Source organism: Lepidochelys olivacea (assembly GCF_965140295.1).
Source record: "Lepidochelys olivacea isolate rLepOli2 genome assembly, chromosome: 14".
Taxonomy (NCBI): Eukaryota; Metazoa; Chordata; order Testudines; family Cheloniidae; genus Lepidochelys; species Lepidochelys olivacea.
The window spans coordinates 42548147-42565524 of NC_140424.1; the positions used below are offsets into that span (position 1 = coordinate 42548147).

At 52.5% G+C, this 17378-nt stretch overlaps 1 protein-coding gene across 9 annotated transcripts in view; it reads left to right on the plus strand.

The window, feature by feature from the left end:
- LOC311530754 (C-type lectin domain family 2 member A-like) overlaps positions 1-16889 on the plus strand; it is a 44167-nt gene extending 27278 nt beyond the window's left edge. For 2 of the 9 annotated variants that reach the window (XM_084647623.1, XM_084647624.1), the window contains 6 exons: positions 6505-6849; positions 8345-8455; positions 12567-12727; positions 13312-13415; positions 14029-14162; positions 14649-16889. In XM_084647623.1, coding sequence (XP_084503749.1) covers positions 6675-6849; positions 8345-8455; positions 12567-12727; positions 13312-13415; positions 14029-14162; positions 14649-14686 — 723 coding nt within the window. In that variant the 5' untranslated portion in view covers positions 6505-6674 and the 3' untranslated portion in view covers positions 14687-16889. Of the gene's footprint in view, positions 1-612; positions 660-6504; positions 6850-8344; positions 8456-12566; positions 12728-13311; positions 13416-13865; positions 14163-14648 lie in introns of those variants that run through there. The other 7 variants (XM_084647627.1, XM_084647626.1, XM_084647625.1 and 4 more) reach the window with 6 other exon arrangements.
- Positions 16890-17378: the final 489 nt, after the last annotated feature.

The window sequence follows — 17378 nt, forward strand, 5'->3', positions numbered from 1 at the left end:
AGGTAGAGAAAGGGCCGCGCATCACACTCACCCTCACAGGAGGAGACGATGCAGGTGTTGCTGTGGGAGGGGAGCGGCTCTGTGCAGGACACCCGGGTGTAGTTTCTGGCGTGCACGCTCGCTCGCTCTCTCTGTACGCCTCGCCTCCTGTCCAGCCCGTGTGGCAGCCCTGATATTAACTTACTCGCTGGGAGAGTAATCTTAAATATTTCCCCTGACACACTGTTTAAATATGACTAAAAGAAAAGGACGACTTGTGGCACCTTAGAGACGAACCAATTTATTTGAGCATAAGCTTTCGTGCTCAAATAAATAATATTTGCTCAAATAAATTGGTTCGTCTCTAAGGTGCCACAAGTCCTCCTTTTCTTTTTGCGAATACAGAGGAACAGGGCTGTTACTCTGAAAAAAGTAATTTTGCCTCTTGCCTGCCACTGTGTCCAGAAAAGATGGGCAGCTGGCCCGCTGATGGGGGGATTTTTTGGACAGTGCCTCGCTGCTCTGTGTGTGTGTTGGGGGGTTTGCAAACCGCTGCCGCAGTGGCGGCGGGGAGGGAGGTTTGGGACATCAGATTCGGGGGCGGGCCCGGAAGTGACTCTCTAATTGGCTGCCGGCCTGCGCTCAGATTGGGTTGCAGGCGCCGGGTTGATGTGGCCGGGGTGAGTAGCGGATCTCGTCTTTTCCATGGGGGGTCGCCGCTGAGCCCCGTGTCCTCTTGCGGGGGGCCAGGGCGCCTTGCCCCTGCGGCGGGGCGGGGCTATTGTGCGCTTTGGGTGTGATGCGGGGGGCTCCCCTGGAGTGCAGCGGGACCAGGGCCGCCTCTTATGCTGCCTTGTACAGCGCCCTGCACCGGGGCGGCGGCAGCGCGGGGCCAGGTGATCCGGTCGCCTCCAGTGGGACTCGCCTCTCCTGTGTGCCCCCGCAGGCGCGGTCCCGGCTGAGCGCAGAGCCGCGGGGCTGAACCCTGCCAGCCCTTGGAGGGTCCCGCCCAGGTGGTGTCCCGAGGCGGCCCGGGGCAGCAGGAGGTGGGGGTGCAGCAGCGGCTCCGCACGCCTCTTCCACGGGATTGCCCTAGGGCTGAACGGCGCAATTCAGTGATTCTCTGGACAGCCTCCAAGCGGCTCCTGGCAGCACGTGATACTAAAACGGGTGATTTAATGTAACCCATCAGCAGGCTTTGAATCTGGTGGGAACTAATGAAGTCATCTTGCACGGAGCTGTGAACCAAGGCTCCCAGGGGAGCAGCCTTTTCCCCGGGTGCTTCTGGATGTGTGGAGCGAGCAGGGATCTTACTCCCGGGGGAAGCTCGTTGTAAGAGTGTTTGGGGGGGAAAGGGGGTTAAGCCCGTCTACAAGAGGGGGACTCAGGAACGCTGGCGCTAGCCTCACTTCCTCTCCACAGCGTACATGTTGCATCATATGTCGGGGGGAGCTGTGTTAGTCTGTTTCAGCAAAACCAGCTAGGAGTCTTGTGGCACCTTAAAGTCTAACAAATCGCTTAGAGCAGCGGCCTCCAATAGAAATGTGATGCTAGCCACGCTTGTGGTTTTGAATTTTTCTTATTAGCCACATTATATAAAATAGTCACATGCATAAGCCCCAATTCAATAGCCTATGAGCCACGTGTGGCTAGCGGCGAATGTATTGGACACCGCTGGCTTAGAGCATAAGCTTTCGTGGGCTCCAGCCCACTTCTTCGGATGCAGAGGGGCAAGCTGCAGTTTGGCAGATGAATAAACGTATACCTGCAAAGATGGGGGTGATGCAATACTATGTGGAGGACCAGTGCTAAGGAGGTAAATTCAGTCAGGGGGGATGTGGCCCATTCCTACGAGTTGATGAGAAGCTGTGAATGCCAAAATAGAGAGAGAACCTTTTGTCGTGAGCCAGTCTTTTCTCAGGCCGAGTGTGCTACAATCCAACTGGCAAATGAATTCCAGCTCAGCAGTTTCGCGCAGAAGTCTGTTTTTGAGGGGTTTTTTGAAGTATGGCAACTTTCAAGTCTGTGACTTTGTGTCCAGGGAGATTAAAATGTTCTCCCACTGGTTTTTGCTGTGTGAGGGTGAATTAAAGCAGCCCCACAGCAGGAGGACACCACATGCCTGCTGTAGGGCCGGCAGACCAGCACCCTCACCCCCTTCCCGGCAGGATCACACAGGCACATCAGCTGGGACTGGCAGAGAGCCCTGTCTAGCCCCCACAGCCACTGCTCCTTCGCATTAGCGCCAATCCTGCTTGTTCCTAGGGCGCTTGGCAAGGTGAGCAGCCAGCCCCCCGAGGTAGAGAAAGGGCCGCGCATCACACTCACCCTCACAGGAGGAGACGATGCAGGTGTTGCTGTGGGAGGGGAGCGGCTCTGTGCAGGACACCCGGGTGTAGTTTCCGGCGTGCACGCTCGCTCGCTCTCTCTGTACGCCTCGCCTCCTGTCCAGCCCGTGTGGCAGCCCTGATATTAACTTACTCGCTGGGAGAGTAATCTTAAATATTTCCCCTGACACACTGTTTAAATATGACTAAAAGAAAAGGACGACTTGTGGCACCTTAGAGACGAACCAATTTATTTGAGCATAAGCTTTCGTGAGCTACGGCTCACTTCATAGATGATCTCCCAGCAGAGGACTGGGGTGGTTGTCTGGATAGAAGAGGACTGACGGAGTCCAGGTGTGGCAGACATGTAATATGTAGGGCGTCAAGGGATGAGATGTCCTGGGATTTTAATGACTGCTTGCACTGCAGTGATCAGTGGATTGAGTGTTGGGATTTAGGTTTTCCCAGGGAAGGGGTACTGTTGGGGCAAGAGGTCCTGTCCAAGAGTCCTTAGGTTATCTGAAAGGAGGAAATGAGGTAGGCCCGCTGATTGTGCCATGGCTTGCCACCAAAGTACACTCTAATTGGCAGCCCTTTGTACAGCATCTAGCACTCTGGGGCTTGTCAATCACGTAACTAAAATGTTGCCCTGGTACACAGCAGGGAAAGAAACCCGAATGAAAAATCAACTAGTGTAGGTGGGAAACTGGTCTCAACTTCCTCCTTTGCAAGGAAGTTGGACACGCGGGGAAGAACCTCATGTGTGGATTCTTCGTCAAAAACTGCATTAAAATGGCATTCCAGTTGAGAGCACACATCAGTAATTGAAGATAAACAACATTGCTGGGATGTTGTCATTATCTCAAAAGGAATGTATAAATCTAAGGAATTTACCATTATGGTTACACTTGAAAGCAATCTAAATGTGTTAAGGTTTGGGTGTCCAAACTCTGCCTTGTCAGATTCTTTGAACTTCCTGTGTTATTAGATCACTGCCGTCTTGTGTACAGGCTACCTTTGAATATACATGTATTTTTAGGATTAATGCTCATTACCCCCCTCAGTATTTTAATAATAGAAAGATTCTCCTTTCTGAGAGAACTTAACTCTGCTCTTTAGTGCTATAATGAGGATAGAAGAAGTGAAAACATTTTAATGTCTCTAAAAAGGGATGGATAGAAATCAGTTTTTAAAAACAAAATCAAATGTTGTTTAAAGTAAATACCGGTTTTCTTTTAAAAAATATAGCTATTTAAAGTTAAATTTGAAATTGACAACCTGAGTTAGAATTAGAACCTAAACATACTATAATTTCTTAATTAAAAAGAATTAAGCAGAGCTTGTCTTCTGCAAGGTCTTAAATAAAGGCAAACCACTGAACTGGTGGAAGGCACTGGCTAAGCACCTGGAACCAGAGGTTGCTGAAATGATAAACCAGCTTTTGACAGCAGTAGCCTCTGGTTCAGAGAGACTATTTTCTTCATTTCAGTTTATTTAAATAGTTTGTTGCCTAGTTCGTTCCTAGTTGGAAAAACAAGCTTTTCTATGTTTTCTTTCTTCCAATCCATGAATAATAACTAGATGTAACAGGATGAGATCTCCTAGTTCTAAAAAACTTGAAGGAAACAGTGACCAGAAACAATCAGCTTAATTCATTAACTCTAGATACCAGCAACGGGTTTAAATGAGGGCGCCGCTACTGGGGGGAGGGGCCAGCAGGGGCTGCCGCCGTGGGGGCAATGGCCCCTGTTGGGGGGGGCCCCCCACATGTCACCCCTGACTTTTGAGAGTACTTTGTTTAATAAATCAGTTTTAAATGCAAAACATTTTGATAACATGTTTCTTACCTACCCAGCACATTTAAGGTAGTTGTATTTAACTAATAAATTAAAAATGTTAGTGAATATATAATTGAATTTGATTTTCCATCTAAACAGAGCTTGCAACAAATCATTATTGTTGTCTAGTAAGTAAGAAAAACATCACTCATCACTTTCTAACATAGATATCTACACACATTTATCTAAGCAATTATATCGCAACTTGATGGCAACTTCCACCTTCTGTGTGTGTGTGTGTACTATATATATCTTTGTATCTGATGAAGTGGGCTGTAGCCCATGAAAGCTTATGCTGTAATGAATTTGTTAGTCTCTAAGTCCACAAGTACTCCTGTTCTTTTTGCAGATACAGACTAACAGGGCTGCTACTCTGAAACTTTAGCAATGTTACTACAGTAAGGCAGACAGCTAGTGCCTCAGAGAATGAATCCATTAACTCAGGCAGGGCTGCTCTTTGTGCCTCTAGCCTGCCTCTTGCGTAAAGAAGATGCTTCGCTCCCTCCAAGAGTACTCACTCAGGCACACGCATACACCCGGTTCCATGCCCCTGTTTCTGGGGCTGATCCTCCAGACATGCTGGGCTCCCAGGGAAGAGGCTGATTTTTAAAATTAATTTATTTATTTGCATTTTTCTGCGTGGGGGGCACAGAAAAATGCAGGCCAAATGAATTGTGTTACCCCACAGGGACGCAGAATCCCCCCCCAGGAGTAACAGTGGCATGGTATCACTGAAAACATCGCTCGATTTGCAGTGGCAGTCAAAAAAAGCCAACAGACTGTTAGGAGCCATTAGGAAACGGATGGAGAACAAGACAGAAAATATCCTATTGCCTTTATATAAATTTGTGGTATGCCCAAATCTTGAATACTGTGTGCACGTCTGGTCGCCCCAGCTCAAAAAAGCTATATATTGGAAAAGGTACAGAGAAGGGCAATGGAAATGATATGGGGCATTGAACAGCTTCCATATGAGGCGAGATTAAAAACACTGGGACTTTTCAGCTTGGAAAAGAGACGAGTAAAATGAAGTCTGTAAAATCATGACTGGTGAGCAGGAAGTAAATAAAGTGTTGTTTAGTCCTCATAACACAAGAATTAGGGGTCACCCAATGAAATTAATAGACAGCAGGTTCAAAACAAAAGGAAGTGTGTTTTCACACAATGCCCAGTCGACCTGTGGAACTCCTTGCTAGAGGATGTTGTGAAGGCCAAGACGCTAGCAGGATTCAAAAAAGAACTAGATAAGATCATGGAGGATAGGTCCATCGATGGCTGTTAGCCGGGATGAGCAGGGATGCAACACCGTGCTCTTGAGTATCCGTGGTCTCTGTTTTCCAGAAGCTGGGAATGCCCAGCCGCCCCCTTCTTCACAGCTGTGAAAATTTAAATTGATAAATATAAAAAAAATTACAAGTAAACCAGTGTTATCCATTGAAATTATAAAAATTTAATTCTGCTTAGCCTAACAAGCAAAATCTTCCTGTTGACCCTTTACTGGAACAGTGCCAGGCCGATACTTTCAACACAGGAAAACAATGACTACAATAGTAGATTTGTAGAAGGGGATGAGAGTGCTGCTTATCTTCACCAAGAAAAGAGAATGGGTGGGTTGCTTTTTGTTGTTTTTCCAGATCTAGCCCCAATCTCCCAACTATGAATACAAACTTGTATGAAGGAGAATCTGTTTAACTGCTGGATCAAAAATGCCTTATGATGATGAGGTTCAACTGAGTGCACTGAGGTCTCAAAAACGGTGTATATTTTAGTGAGTTTCATGTACAAGATTCTCAGGCAGACACTCACTAACTTCTTGCTCTTTGGTTGCTAGATCTGATAGGAGGCACTGCATGACTGCCCATGCTTGGGGGAATAGCAGTAACCAAGGGTAAATGACTTTCTGTGAATGGAGACTTCCAGGTCTGTTACCTGCTACTGATGTGATTTAGAGGTTCTGGGCCAAAAACAGGAGCCAGTTGAGTCTAGATGCTGGATACAGGGTTTGAAATGTTCTTGCCGAGCAATGTCAGATTAAAAACTCTTGTTATCCTGGTAAGAACTTCACTTGTTAGGAGTAGCAGGGTGAGGGGCTGAATGTTGGTGGATTCCAGGGCATGGGGAGAGACTGCATCAATAAACTGTCATTTTCCTTTAGGCAAAGTCTTGAATTTGGGACCAAAAGCTGGCCTGATCCATGTGCCAAATGTGTGAATGTTTGTGGTGCCATTGAGCTGTTCTGGCAGGGTCTGGGTCCTGCTGGTGGATTAGGATCAGTTCTGCGGGCTCTCAACTTGTGCAGTAGAATTCAGAAGCCAAAAACTAACTGGGTGTTGTGATGCTTATGTTCTTGGACCAAACAGGGAATGACAAGAACTGACCTTGCTGTGCCCTGAACTATTCTGAGTGTTACACCTTCGCTTCTGCGCAGAACTGAAAGCTGCAGGGGGAGAGGAATCGGAGTGACTCTTGCTACAGCCGGGGAGGCGCGGATCAGAGGTGATCAGAGCAACCTGTGTGTGTCAGTGGAGAGATGGGGGAAACAGCAGATTCTACTGAGCAGAGTCCGCAAGGAGAGGTGCACCCCACTTGTAATGGAGACCCTGAGACAGGAGGGGAGATGGAAACTCGAAATAATCCTCAACAAGAACAATTATTAAAGGAGTTGCCAAGTAGGAATGGAGATGTAAGGAGAGAACAAAACCCAGGTAATCACAGCTTCATGATCAGGGAACAGGCTGGGGGAGACACATGCAAATTCTTCTTCCACTGAGGGTTCGTCTCCTTGCATTTGTCCAGGTAGCAAGGCCCTGATTGCCCCAGTGGGCTCCTGGAGGCAGTTACCCAGCCTGCACCTGTAACCACCTTTTCTATGTGCGGCGGGGGGTTGTGGATGAACAGTTCTGGGTGGGCACGTGTCGCTCCTGTTTAGAGAGTGAAAGATACCAAAATGCTTTGAACGAACCCCAGGACGCCGTGGGGTGCCCAATATCCACGTGTACTAACTACACATGGACACACCGGGCCCAGCTACATGCACACTGCTGCACGGGCCGGCTTCTCAAACCTAAAACACAGTGAGCACCACTGGAGGGCTCACCAGCTATTTAAAGGGGCGCTAGCCCTATTCCTACGCATTACAGGGTCTGCATCTAAAACACTTGGCCCCTGTCCTGTGTTCATTCCATCCCTTCTTCCCTCTGCTTACCATAAGAGCCAGACTTTCAAACGGGAGAGCATAGGTCTCCTCGCAGATTCTTGTATTTCTGTTCCAGCACCTAGAGACCAGCCAGCCTAGGGCCTGTTGTGCTGGGTTGGGTTCTGGACGGACGTACACACAATGGCAGTCCCAGAGACCTTACAGTCTGGCCACATCTGTGGCACATCCAGGGCCCCCCACTTGCGCACGGCGAGGAGCCAGGGTATGGGGACAGTGTGAAATTTCTCCCTTCCGTTGAGGAGGCCTGTGGCCACAGCCCATGTTCGAGCATGGTTTCCCCTGGGCCTTCTGAAAACGTGGCTCTGGGCATTTGGGGAAGGCTGGGTGGGGTCATAGAGCTGTTCTTCTTTCACACAGGGGCGGCTGGGGTTTGTTCCCCGTTCCTTCATTTTTCAGAGGGTCTGAAGTCTCGATGCCAAGGCGCTTTCTCCGCTCTCTGGAGGAATCAGAATGAAATGTTCTATGAACAGATAGTAGATTTTCCCCCCACACTCACCGAGGGAGGGGCAGGGGGTCATGTGTTCAATTGCTCTGGGCTCAGAGCTGCCTGGCATAAGGCAGAGGAGCTGAGTGCAGCTGGGCCTGGGGGCTCAGTGCCTGAGAGTCTAAGCCCCCAGGCAGGGGCCTGAACACAGCTTGGGGCCCAGACTGCAGGGAAGGGGAGGGTGAGACCCGTTCCCATCCCTGACAGCAGGGAGCCGTTCACCCTTCCGATGCTCCAGGAGAGTCTGGCCTGGAAGAGGGGGATTAACTAGCCCCATTTATCGTCTAACAGGAGCCGAGATCCCTGTAATTCGGTGGGATCTGGGGAGGCTGGTGTTAGGATTCTGCATGGTTTTAACTAATGTCCATGCGCCCACACATACCAGTGATACAAATAAATTCCTGGTCTATGGCAGCTCCGATGCTGGTGGTTACTAACGCTGGCTCCCCGACCCTCTGCTGTGGAGCAGCTGTGGGAACCTGCCTGGCTTCTCTTTCAGGTTCTCAATCTCCCTTCAGGGACCCATTCGTGTGTAAAGTCCTGATCTGTGTCTCCAGTATGGCAGTGCTTCTGTTCTTTGCCGTCATTGTTTTGGCTGCAACTCTGCCAGGTGAGTTCCCAGCCTGCCTGCCTTCCTCTGCGCTTCCCATTCATCCTGGAGCTGTCCCAGGTGCATGTTCTCCCCTCCCAGCCTGTCTGGCTTCAGCGTTGGGTTCAGGAAGGGTTCCCATGAGACATCTCTGATTCTCTGTCCCAGAGCCCATCGCTCCCTCTGTACAGCTCAGACACACATGGCCCATCTTACACCTGGAGCAATGTACCCATCTTACACCTGGAGCCCAGAGGGAACGAAACTTGAAGCGATTCAGTTATGAAATAATAACACTTTCCAACCGCTCCTAGAATGGCAAGTGTAATGTGTTCGATAATGATTAGAAACATCAAGAGGGTGAGGAAGTCTTTGGGAGCGTTTTCTGACGAGACCAAAGGTTAGGTGGCGAATTTTCAAGCCAGTAAAAATTAATTGTCAGGGAAATCGCTGGTGGGGTTAACGAACAATGAGTCTTCGCATGTCTCCAAACAAGCCAACACTGCGCAGAGACGGAGAACCTGAGAGTCTCAGAAAGAGAGGGGCAGTTTCATTTTCTGCCCCACACGTTCACACTACTGAACTTAAGTCCCACCACAAGATCTCTAGCTCACCTGTCCCGTGTTGCTCTGAGCATGCCGGCCTCCCTGCTTGTTGGCTACTCCCAGGACAGGGCTTGCAGGTACTACAGTGTCTTTGAGACAGGCTTGATTAGTCAGTGGGGTTGTCGGGGAGAAGGGGGCGCTCTTACAGCACAGCTGGGAATTAAACCTGCCCGGTCAAGTTGGAACGAAGATGGGAGGTTTCCCTCTCAGCTATTAACCGCTCTAGTTGGCACACGCTGTTGACACTATTCATGCTGCTAAATGTGAACCTTATTATAGATTCACCACACACAGACCTTCATTTCTGCCGGGGTTAAGGCTGCTGCTACGTTCCCCTGGCTCCTCCTGCTGGGGCCTGGCAAGAACAGCAGTTCAAATAACCCCCTCAACATTAAAACCCAGGCTGCCCTTAGCACTCTGGGCATTCAGGCCACCTTCGCTCTGCCCCCATAGACACTCCTAGAAAATCTAGCTGCCCTCTCCATTCGTGCCAAGCCCAGCCCAGGAAACACGCTGCCACCCTCTCTCTAGCCTGATGTGATGGGGTTCCCGATGGAGCCCTTCAGCTCATGCATGTTTATTATTCAGTATCGTTACCGCCTAGATTGGACACGGTGCTGTGCAAGGGCCATCAGAGCCCTGCTCCTCGTGAAGGACCTGTTCTGTTCTGGCACGGAGGGCTTGGCATAGCAGCGGCCCAGCCCCTCACAAATTGAAGCCCTCGGGATCCCTGAGGCAGGTGACTCCCCGTGTCACTAGAGCAGGGGTCTCAAACTGCAATCACCAGGAGGGCCACATGAGGACTCGTACGTTGGCCTGAGGGCCGCATCGCCCCCCGCCCCTGCCTGTGGGGTGCAGCAGGGGGCTCAGGGCAAGGGGTTGGGGTGCAGGAGGGAGTGCAGGGTGCAGCAGGGGCTCAGGGCAGGGAGTTGGGGCGCAGGAGGGAGTGCGGGGTGTGGCAGGGGTTGGGGTGCAGGCAGAGGGCTCAGGGCAGGAGGGGTTCGGGTTCTGGCCTGGCGCCGCTTACCTTGAGCGCCTCCGGGGTGGCAGGGGCATGCTTCCCGGAGCGGCGCGGGTCCCTCAGCACCACAGGGTTGGCAAATCCGTGGGCCGGATCCAAAGCCCTGAGGGGCTGGATCTGGTCCGGGGCTGTAGTTTGCCCACCCCTGCCCTGGAAGCAGGCTGGGGACGCAACGCACTGGGGAGGGGACGGGGTGGGCTGCGGGAAGCTTGGCGGGACGCAGGGAAGAACCCCGCGGGCCGCGTGTTTGAGACCCCTGTACTAGAGCCAGTTGCAGGTAGTCTAAATATCCAACCTCCCCCTGCCCAGGACGTCCCCCTGGAAAGCAGCACTGTCCCTGAGACCCCTGCTCCTCTGCTTGGCCTCAGAGACAAACATAGGCTTTGCATGTTATGCAGAGTGGGGTTCAGTTCCCTATTCAGCGTGTGACCGGAGCAGGCCAGTGTCACTGCAAGGGGGCAGAGTTAAGGTGATCGCGGGGGAGGTAACCTGAACTCTGCTGTGCTTGGTTCTTAATGTCTCTAATAACCCTGCCATCTTGTTAGGCCCTTGTTGGGCAGGCAGGGAATTAAATAACATGATCGATGTCCTTGGGCTGAGTGCCGTGGCCCTATCCCAGCTCCCACTGAAGTCAATGCAGAGCATCTAGGCATTTCAATAGGGACAGTATAACAGTGCTCTCTTGTGGCCAGACAAGTCCCAGCAGATGTGCGGCTTCCAGCTCCCTCTTGTGTGTCTTGTAAGGAGCTCATTCCCAGGCCAGAGCATCTTAAACTAAGATTCTTACACGTTTGTGCTGCCTCGTTGGGTCTGTTATAGCAAATCAAAGCGCTCTTTCGCCCATCAAGCCTAAGCCTTGTTCCCCTGGATTCAGGGTTCCCCCTGGCCTTCCTGGGCCTGTGCGATACTTTGGGTAGATTCCCCCTCCTCAGGCCAGGAATCGTGCTGCTGCCCTCCCTTGGCTTCTCCGAGCTGGCCCCTTCCAACTCTCCTTGCCCGCAGGCAATCAGCCCTCCTCTCCCTCGGAGGCTCCCTGCTGCCTCTCCGGGAGCTTCTCACTGACTTTGAACCCCATGCCCTGTCATGGGGCCCCTTTACCTTCCCCGCCCGGGGAGGAGGGTGGAGTGAGGGACAGGTAGGGCTGGGCCCGTTATTGTTTGAGGCCAGTCACACAGTGACAGGCAGGAACGTCCCCAATGTAACTTCTGCTACTCAACCCATTCAAAGTACTGCCCAGACCCCTTCCAAGCCCTCCCTGGTGCTGTTCATGGGGATTAAGGAGGCAGAGTCCTCATTCTGTGCGACAGCCAGGTGTGGGTCAGGCCTGTGGTTAAAACGTTGGCACGGAAGTTGGGACTTCTGGGTGCTGTTGCTATTGGGTGACTGGACAGAATGCTCCCCCGCTCCGTGCCTCAGTTTCCCCCTTAGTGAAAAGGGTATAATGTCACTTCCCTGCCTCACCGGGCGGGGGGGAAACGTGAGGCTAAAATCGATCTGTGCTTGTGGGAAACTCAGGTGCGGCTATGGTGGGTGGGTGGGTGTGCGCATGCTGAAAGGCCTATAAATAGGAAGGGTGGGCCAGGTGATCGTGCCTCTGTCTAGGTATCTATGCTACACCCACCACGGGGGTGCCTGAGCTTGGCCTATACAAGTGAATGGCAGCACCTGTGTGTGTCCGGTCCCAGCCATCTGGGGCAAATCACTGCAGAGCCAGAGCCAGACCCAGCATAACTGCTGGATTTGTGTGCCAGCCATCCCTGGAGATAGTGCCCCAGCCCCATCACTGCCCTGGCCCGATACGTTTTTCCAGTGGGTCTAACAACTCGCAGCACAGAAGCAGCTTCCCATGGCTGACGTGCTCAAGTTCCCACCTCTCAGAACCCAGTTAGTGCCACGGGCTGAGCGCGCCCCTGAAATTCGTCTTACAAAAGCGCTGTAACTGACACTTGTGTGAGCCCCACCCTGAACTCAGGAGGGGTGTGGTGTGAGCGAAGGACTGGCTGCCAGGGCTCCTGGGTCTGAATCGCAGCTCGGCCACTGACTCCCTGTGACCTGGAGCCGGCCCCTCCCCTTCTGTATCGCCAGCCCCCCACCCCCGGGGATAAAGTGAGAGGGTGATACTGACCCAAGTGAATTTCCCTTTGCTCAGTGAAACTTGCCATTGAACTCTCCGAGCGCTGTCCAGCCATCACCCCTCTCAGCCCCGGGGGCAGCAGGGCAACTGTCCCCTTCTACAGAGGGGCCACATGGGGATGGTGCTGCAGGGTGGAGGGATCAGAACCCAGAAGTCCTGCCTCGCAGTCCGTACGGAGGGTCAGCACGTGTCCCCGCTAATCAGGAAGAGGGGCGGGATCTGTCTCGGGCCCAGAGTCACTTGCTCTGATATGGGGTCCCTGCTCTCTACTCAGACGGGGGTGGGGTGTCTGTGTCTGAGGGGCTGCTCCCCTGGGGTGCAGGGCGGGGAAGGGGACAGGGACAGACTCACCCTGTTCTCTCTCCTTTCCAGGGGTACCATCAAGGGCACCTGTGGCCTGCCCCAATGGCTCGGTCACGTTCCAAGGGAAATGCTACTATTTCTCAGAGACCGAAGGGAACTGGACCTACAGCCGGAGCCGCTGCTCTGCACTGGGTGCCTCCCTGGCTGGGATCGACACCCAGCAGGACATGGTGAGTCCCTTGGGCAGCAAGAGGCCAGGCGTGGGCTGGTGCTGGAATGGTGCCAGGGCTCGGACCCTGCTGGGGTGGGATTGGGAGCCGGCGGGATGAGAGGTCAGGCTCCCCATCCACTGAGATCTCTTCTCCATCCATCCCTTTGGCCTGAGGAGTCGCAGCTCCCTGCCCTCCTGATTCCCTGAGCCCCAGCCCTGCTGCTTTCCCCTGGGCCTCAGTTTGTCCCTGGAGCGGCCGGCGTCCTGTGGCTCTTAGGCTACATCCAGGTGTTTCTGACGTGACTAGGGATGTGGGAGCCCAAGTGAGACACCCCCCAAGTAGGGCTGATTATCGCAAAGGACTGAGCCCCTGCCCTCTGACAGCTGGGGCTCTGGGAAGGGTCAGGGGTCCCCAGATCATGTCACTTTAGAATAATCTCTTCCAAGCCATGTGTTGGCTGCAGCCGGGGGCAGATGCTGCACAGGACATGTTTGCTGGATGGGGCGCGGGGCTGCCCCGTCTGTCGTCCCGTAGACTCAAACCCAGCTCGCTGGGAGCTCCGTCAGGCGTGTCATGTCGGTTTTCTTCTGCTCCGGTTGAAGGACTTCATGCTCCACTACAGAGGCCTCAGGGACCACTGGCTTGGCCTCCGGAAGGAGACGGACCAGCTCTGGACATGGATGAACGGCACCAAATTCAACAGCTGGTGAGTTCTCCCCGAGTGTTGGGTCACGGACATCTGGCGTGCCAGACTCGGACCGAGCTGGGACTCGTCGCTGACCAGGGAGACCTGAGTCTTGTATGACCTCAACGTGCTCCCCATGTCTGCGACCTGCCCCACTCCGCACTACTCTCTGTGGGAAGCAATGGGGGATCCGAGCTCTCAGATCCCAGTCCTGTGCAGTGCCGATTCCTCTCTGCCTTCAGAGATCTCAACCCCCTGCCCCTGAGGGCTTCATGGGGCTGGGAGGGGTTGGTTCCCTATGCACCAGTCTTCTGCCATGGGTCTTAGCTGCTTTTGCCGGGGGGCGGACCCCTCCTCCCCAGCCTGAGGGGGGCGAATTTCCAGCTGCTCTGCATCTGTGCTGAGATCTAACCTAGCTGCTCTCACTGTCTGTCTCCTCCTTCCCTGCCCCCGTCCCAAACAACACCATAGTCAGCAGCTCCCCATGTGCTGGGGTGACCTCTCTGCCCTAGGCTCTGCTTTTCCTGTCACCTGCTGCTTTCTTCTCTCTCTGGTCCCCCCCATGACAGTGGCGGCCAGCTCTGAGCTACGCTCTTTGGTGCTGGGGGAGCTGGTGCTGACTTGACTCTGCCAGGGGTGGGAGGAAAGCTAGCGGCTGTGTCTGGCTGATCCCTACTGGAGGAACTGCTGCTGGCTCTGTCCGACCACTTCCATCTGCACGTCCGTCTGTTGCAACAGGGAGACTCTGGAGCTGCACCGAACACTCACGTAGGTGTTGGTGGTGGGGTGGCTAAACCTGAGTGACGGGTGTCCTGATTCCACCCGCCGGGGAGCACGAAGGGGTTAAACGTGTCGCTCCCCAGCAACCACCAGGTCCGGGGCGGGAGGGAGAGGGCTGCTCTGATTTTGCCCCCAACCAAAGTACAGATGAATATTCACCCTGCAGTTGAAGGAGCCTCCCCTTAAGAGCCAGCGTGGGCCAGCGGCTAGAGCAAGGGATGGGGAATCGGGAGACCTGGGTTCTGATCCCAGCTTTGTCACGAGCTGCTGTGAAGGGACCCGCCCCAGGCAGCACCTCTGCGCCTCCACTTCCCCATTTATGCTACGGGGGTAATCCCGGTTACCTCCCTTGGCACGCGGTGCAACTGTCTGTCTGTGTGTGTTTGTGCTGTGACCCTGCTGTGTGACTGGGAACCCTCTGCCCATCAGCCCCTGCTCCCCATTGCTGACGGTCCCTTTGCTCCTTCCCGGCAGGTTTAAAATCGGAGAGGGAGGGGAGTGCGCGTATCTGAAGGAAGCAAAAGCCATCAGCTCCTCGCGATGCTCTATGGAGAGACACTGGATCTGCAGCAAACCCCACATGTGTGTAAAGGTTTAGCACAGCACTGGGCAGGGGGCTGAAGGCTCAACCCTGAAGAGATGGGCCATCATTGATGCTGACGGGCTCGGATGTTTCTCTGGCTAATGAGAGCGTTTGCAGTCATGCTAGTGAGGACTAAACCAAAAAGCATCTGAGATGGGCCAGACACTTCTGCTTCAGAGCATAAGATCCCTATCCTTGGGAGTAAACTTTCCGTAATGGATGAGTGATCTCTTAACAGTCCATTAGCTGACCTGCCCTTTCCTCTGGATCAGCTGGTACTGGCCACTCAGACAGGAGACTGGACTGGATGAACTGGGGATTCCTGAACCAGCCGGTTCTCACCTGAGGCCCCTTCCTCTGGTATGTCTGGGCACCAAGACAGGCAAATAAGGACCAAATTCTGAGCCACCTTTCAGGGAGCAGTTTTGATCTCATCTTCCCATTGAGCCGCCTCAATGCCGCGGAATCGCTTCCACAACCAGCCCTTCCAGCTGTAATGAGCCTCCTGCTTACCTGAGCTTCCAGTCGTAGGCCTGGTCCACGCTACAGAGAGAGGGCGACGTAAGGCAGCTTATGTCGACCTAATTATGTCAGTGTCCACACTACAGCCTTGCTCCCACCAGTGTAAGTGCCCTACTGCACTGACATCATAACTCCACTGGCACGGCAGGCGTAAGGCTTCTGTCTGTGTAGTTAGAGCGGCACAGTGTCCCTGTAGACACGGAGTTATGTCATTCTTGTCAATTTCACAGCTGCCTGCTGGAGCCAAGAAATTGACAAGATAGGCTGGTAGGCCCCCTGCTGTGAACCTCATACCTGGCCCTTAGCTAGGGCTGTCACAACCAGGTGGGTGGGGGGCTCCCCACTCCTAAGCAGGCTGTTGCCTGGTCTACCCTCTCCTAGCCGGGCTGCTTAGAACCCGGTAGGAACCCCTGCGGGGAGCCAGGCTCTCAGCAAATCCGCAAATCCAATGCTCTGGCTCGCGCTGTGTGCTCTGATTGACAGGGGATGTACCCTGTTCCTCCTCCTGTGGGTAATAGGTCGACTTAAGTTTGTAGCTTCGACATGACCTTAGTCTCTCTGATCTGGGGACCTAGGAATGTTTTGGAGGGCAGCAATCTCTGATCAAGAATGACCCAAGACGATACCATGCCTCATAGTAGCTTCTCCACTGTTGTGAGGGGCAGGGGCGGGGATCAATTGGAATTCAGCTTATCATAAGTTACTGGGCTCAATGCAGGAATCGCTGGGTGAGCTTCTCTGCTTTGTTAGGCAGAAGGTCAGGCTAGATGGTCATAATGGTCTTTTGTGACCTTGAAACCTGAGCTGTTTGGTTTTGGGAAGAATGGGAAGCTGAGAGGTGGCTCTGGATAACCATGCAACTGTTCTGATTTCCTACCTCTGCGCTTTACTAGCTGCTGCAGAAAGCAGGTCTTGTCTCGTGCAGCTGATAATCTGAGATCAACCCGAAGTGCACTGCATCTTAACGCTGAGCCATGGACTCCTCTTATGTTTATTTTTAAGTCTTTGTAAACTGTGATTTACTTAATTATGCTATTTATCACTAAGCTATATATTTTTTGACAGCCCTTTTTTGCACAGTATTTATAATAGGCTGTCATGCTGTAAATGAAGCATTATCGTTAGATGTGGTTTTGTATTGCAAGGTAACTTAATTGCAGTGTTAAGATTAATGATGCCTGACTAGTATTGTGCTGATGGCTGTACAAACCTCACTGAGACTAATGGGTGTGAATGGACCTTTCGATTAACATAACTGTCAGTATAAGGTCATTGCAAGCCCTTTCCCCAGACACACAGTGTATGTGACCCTGTCTGAGACTTCTGTACTAAATGGGTGGCAGGGTTTTGCCAGGTTCTGGAGGGGTGGGTGCAGAACACGGGGAACTACAGAGCTACACAGACAGCTGGAAGGAACAGCTGAAAGCAAGGCGTCTGAGCCTGGAGTGAGGTTTTGGGGTCAGAGGTGCAGGCTGAAAAATGTGTTCCTGGTGCTGTGAGCAAAATAAGCTGTTTCCTGCTACCTGTTTTCTCCGGTGTCCAGGGAAACGGGTCCTTTGTACTGGTTTTGTAAATAAACAAACCTTCATTAAATAAATAATGGCTTCTCACCAATGTCTCCTAACTGAGACAACCTACTAGACTCTAAACTTTTGGTGAGCTGCTCAGATCACAATGGAGAACAGTATTTATTCAAGACCACGCACACATCTGCACGCATGCCAGCCTGTAGTCTTGTTGAGGTCAGTGAAGATAGAGTTTGGGATTAGGTTACCAGCTTCTTAATTTTAGGAGTAGAGTGGGTTAAGCCGACCAGTCGAAAAACCACTATGCTGGTTTCCTAGTGTTGCTAGGATGTTGGGGGGGCATAAGAACAGCCATACTGCATCAGACCAAAGATCCGTCTAGCCCAGTGTCCTGTCTTCCGACAGTGGCCAGTGCCAGGTGCCCCAGAAGGAATGAACAGAACAGGGAATCACCAAGTGATCCATCCCATTGCCTATTCCCAGCTTCTGGCAAACAGAGGCTAGGGACACCATCCCTGCCCATCCTGGCTAATAGCCATTGAGGGACCTATCCTCCATGAACTTATCTAGTTC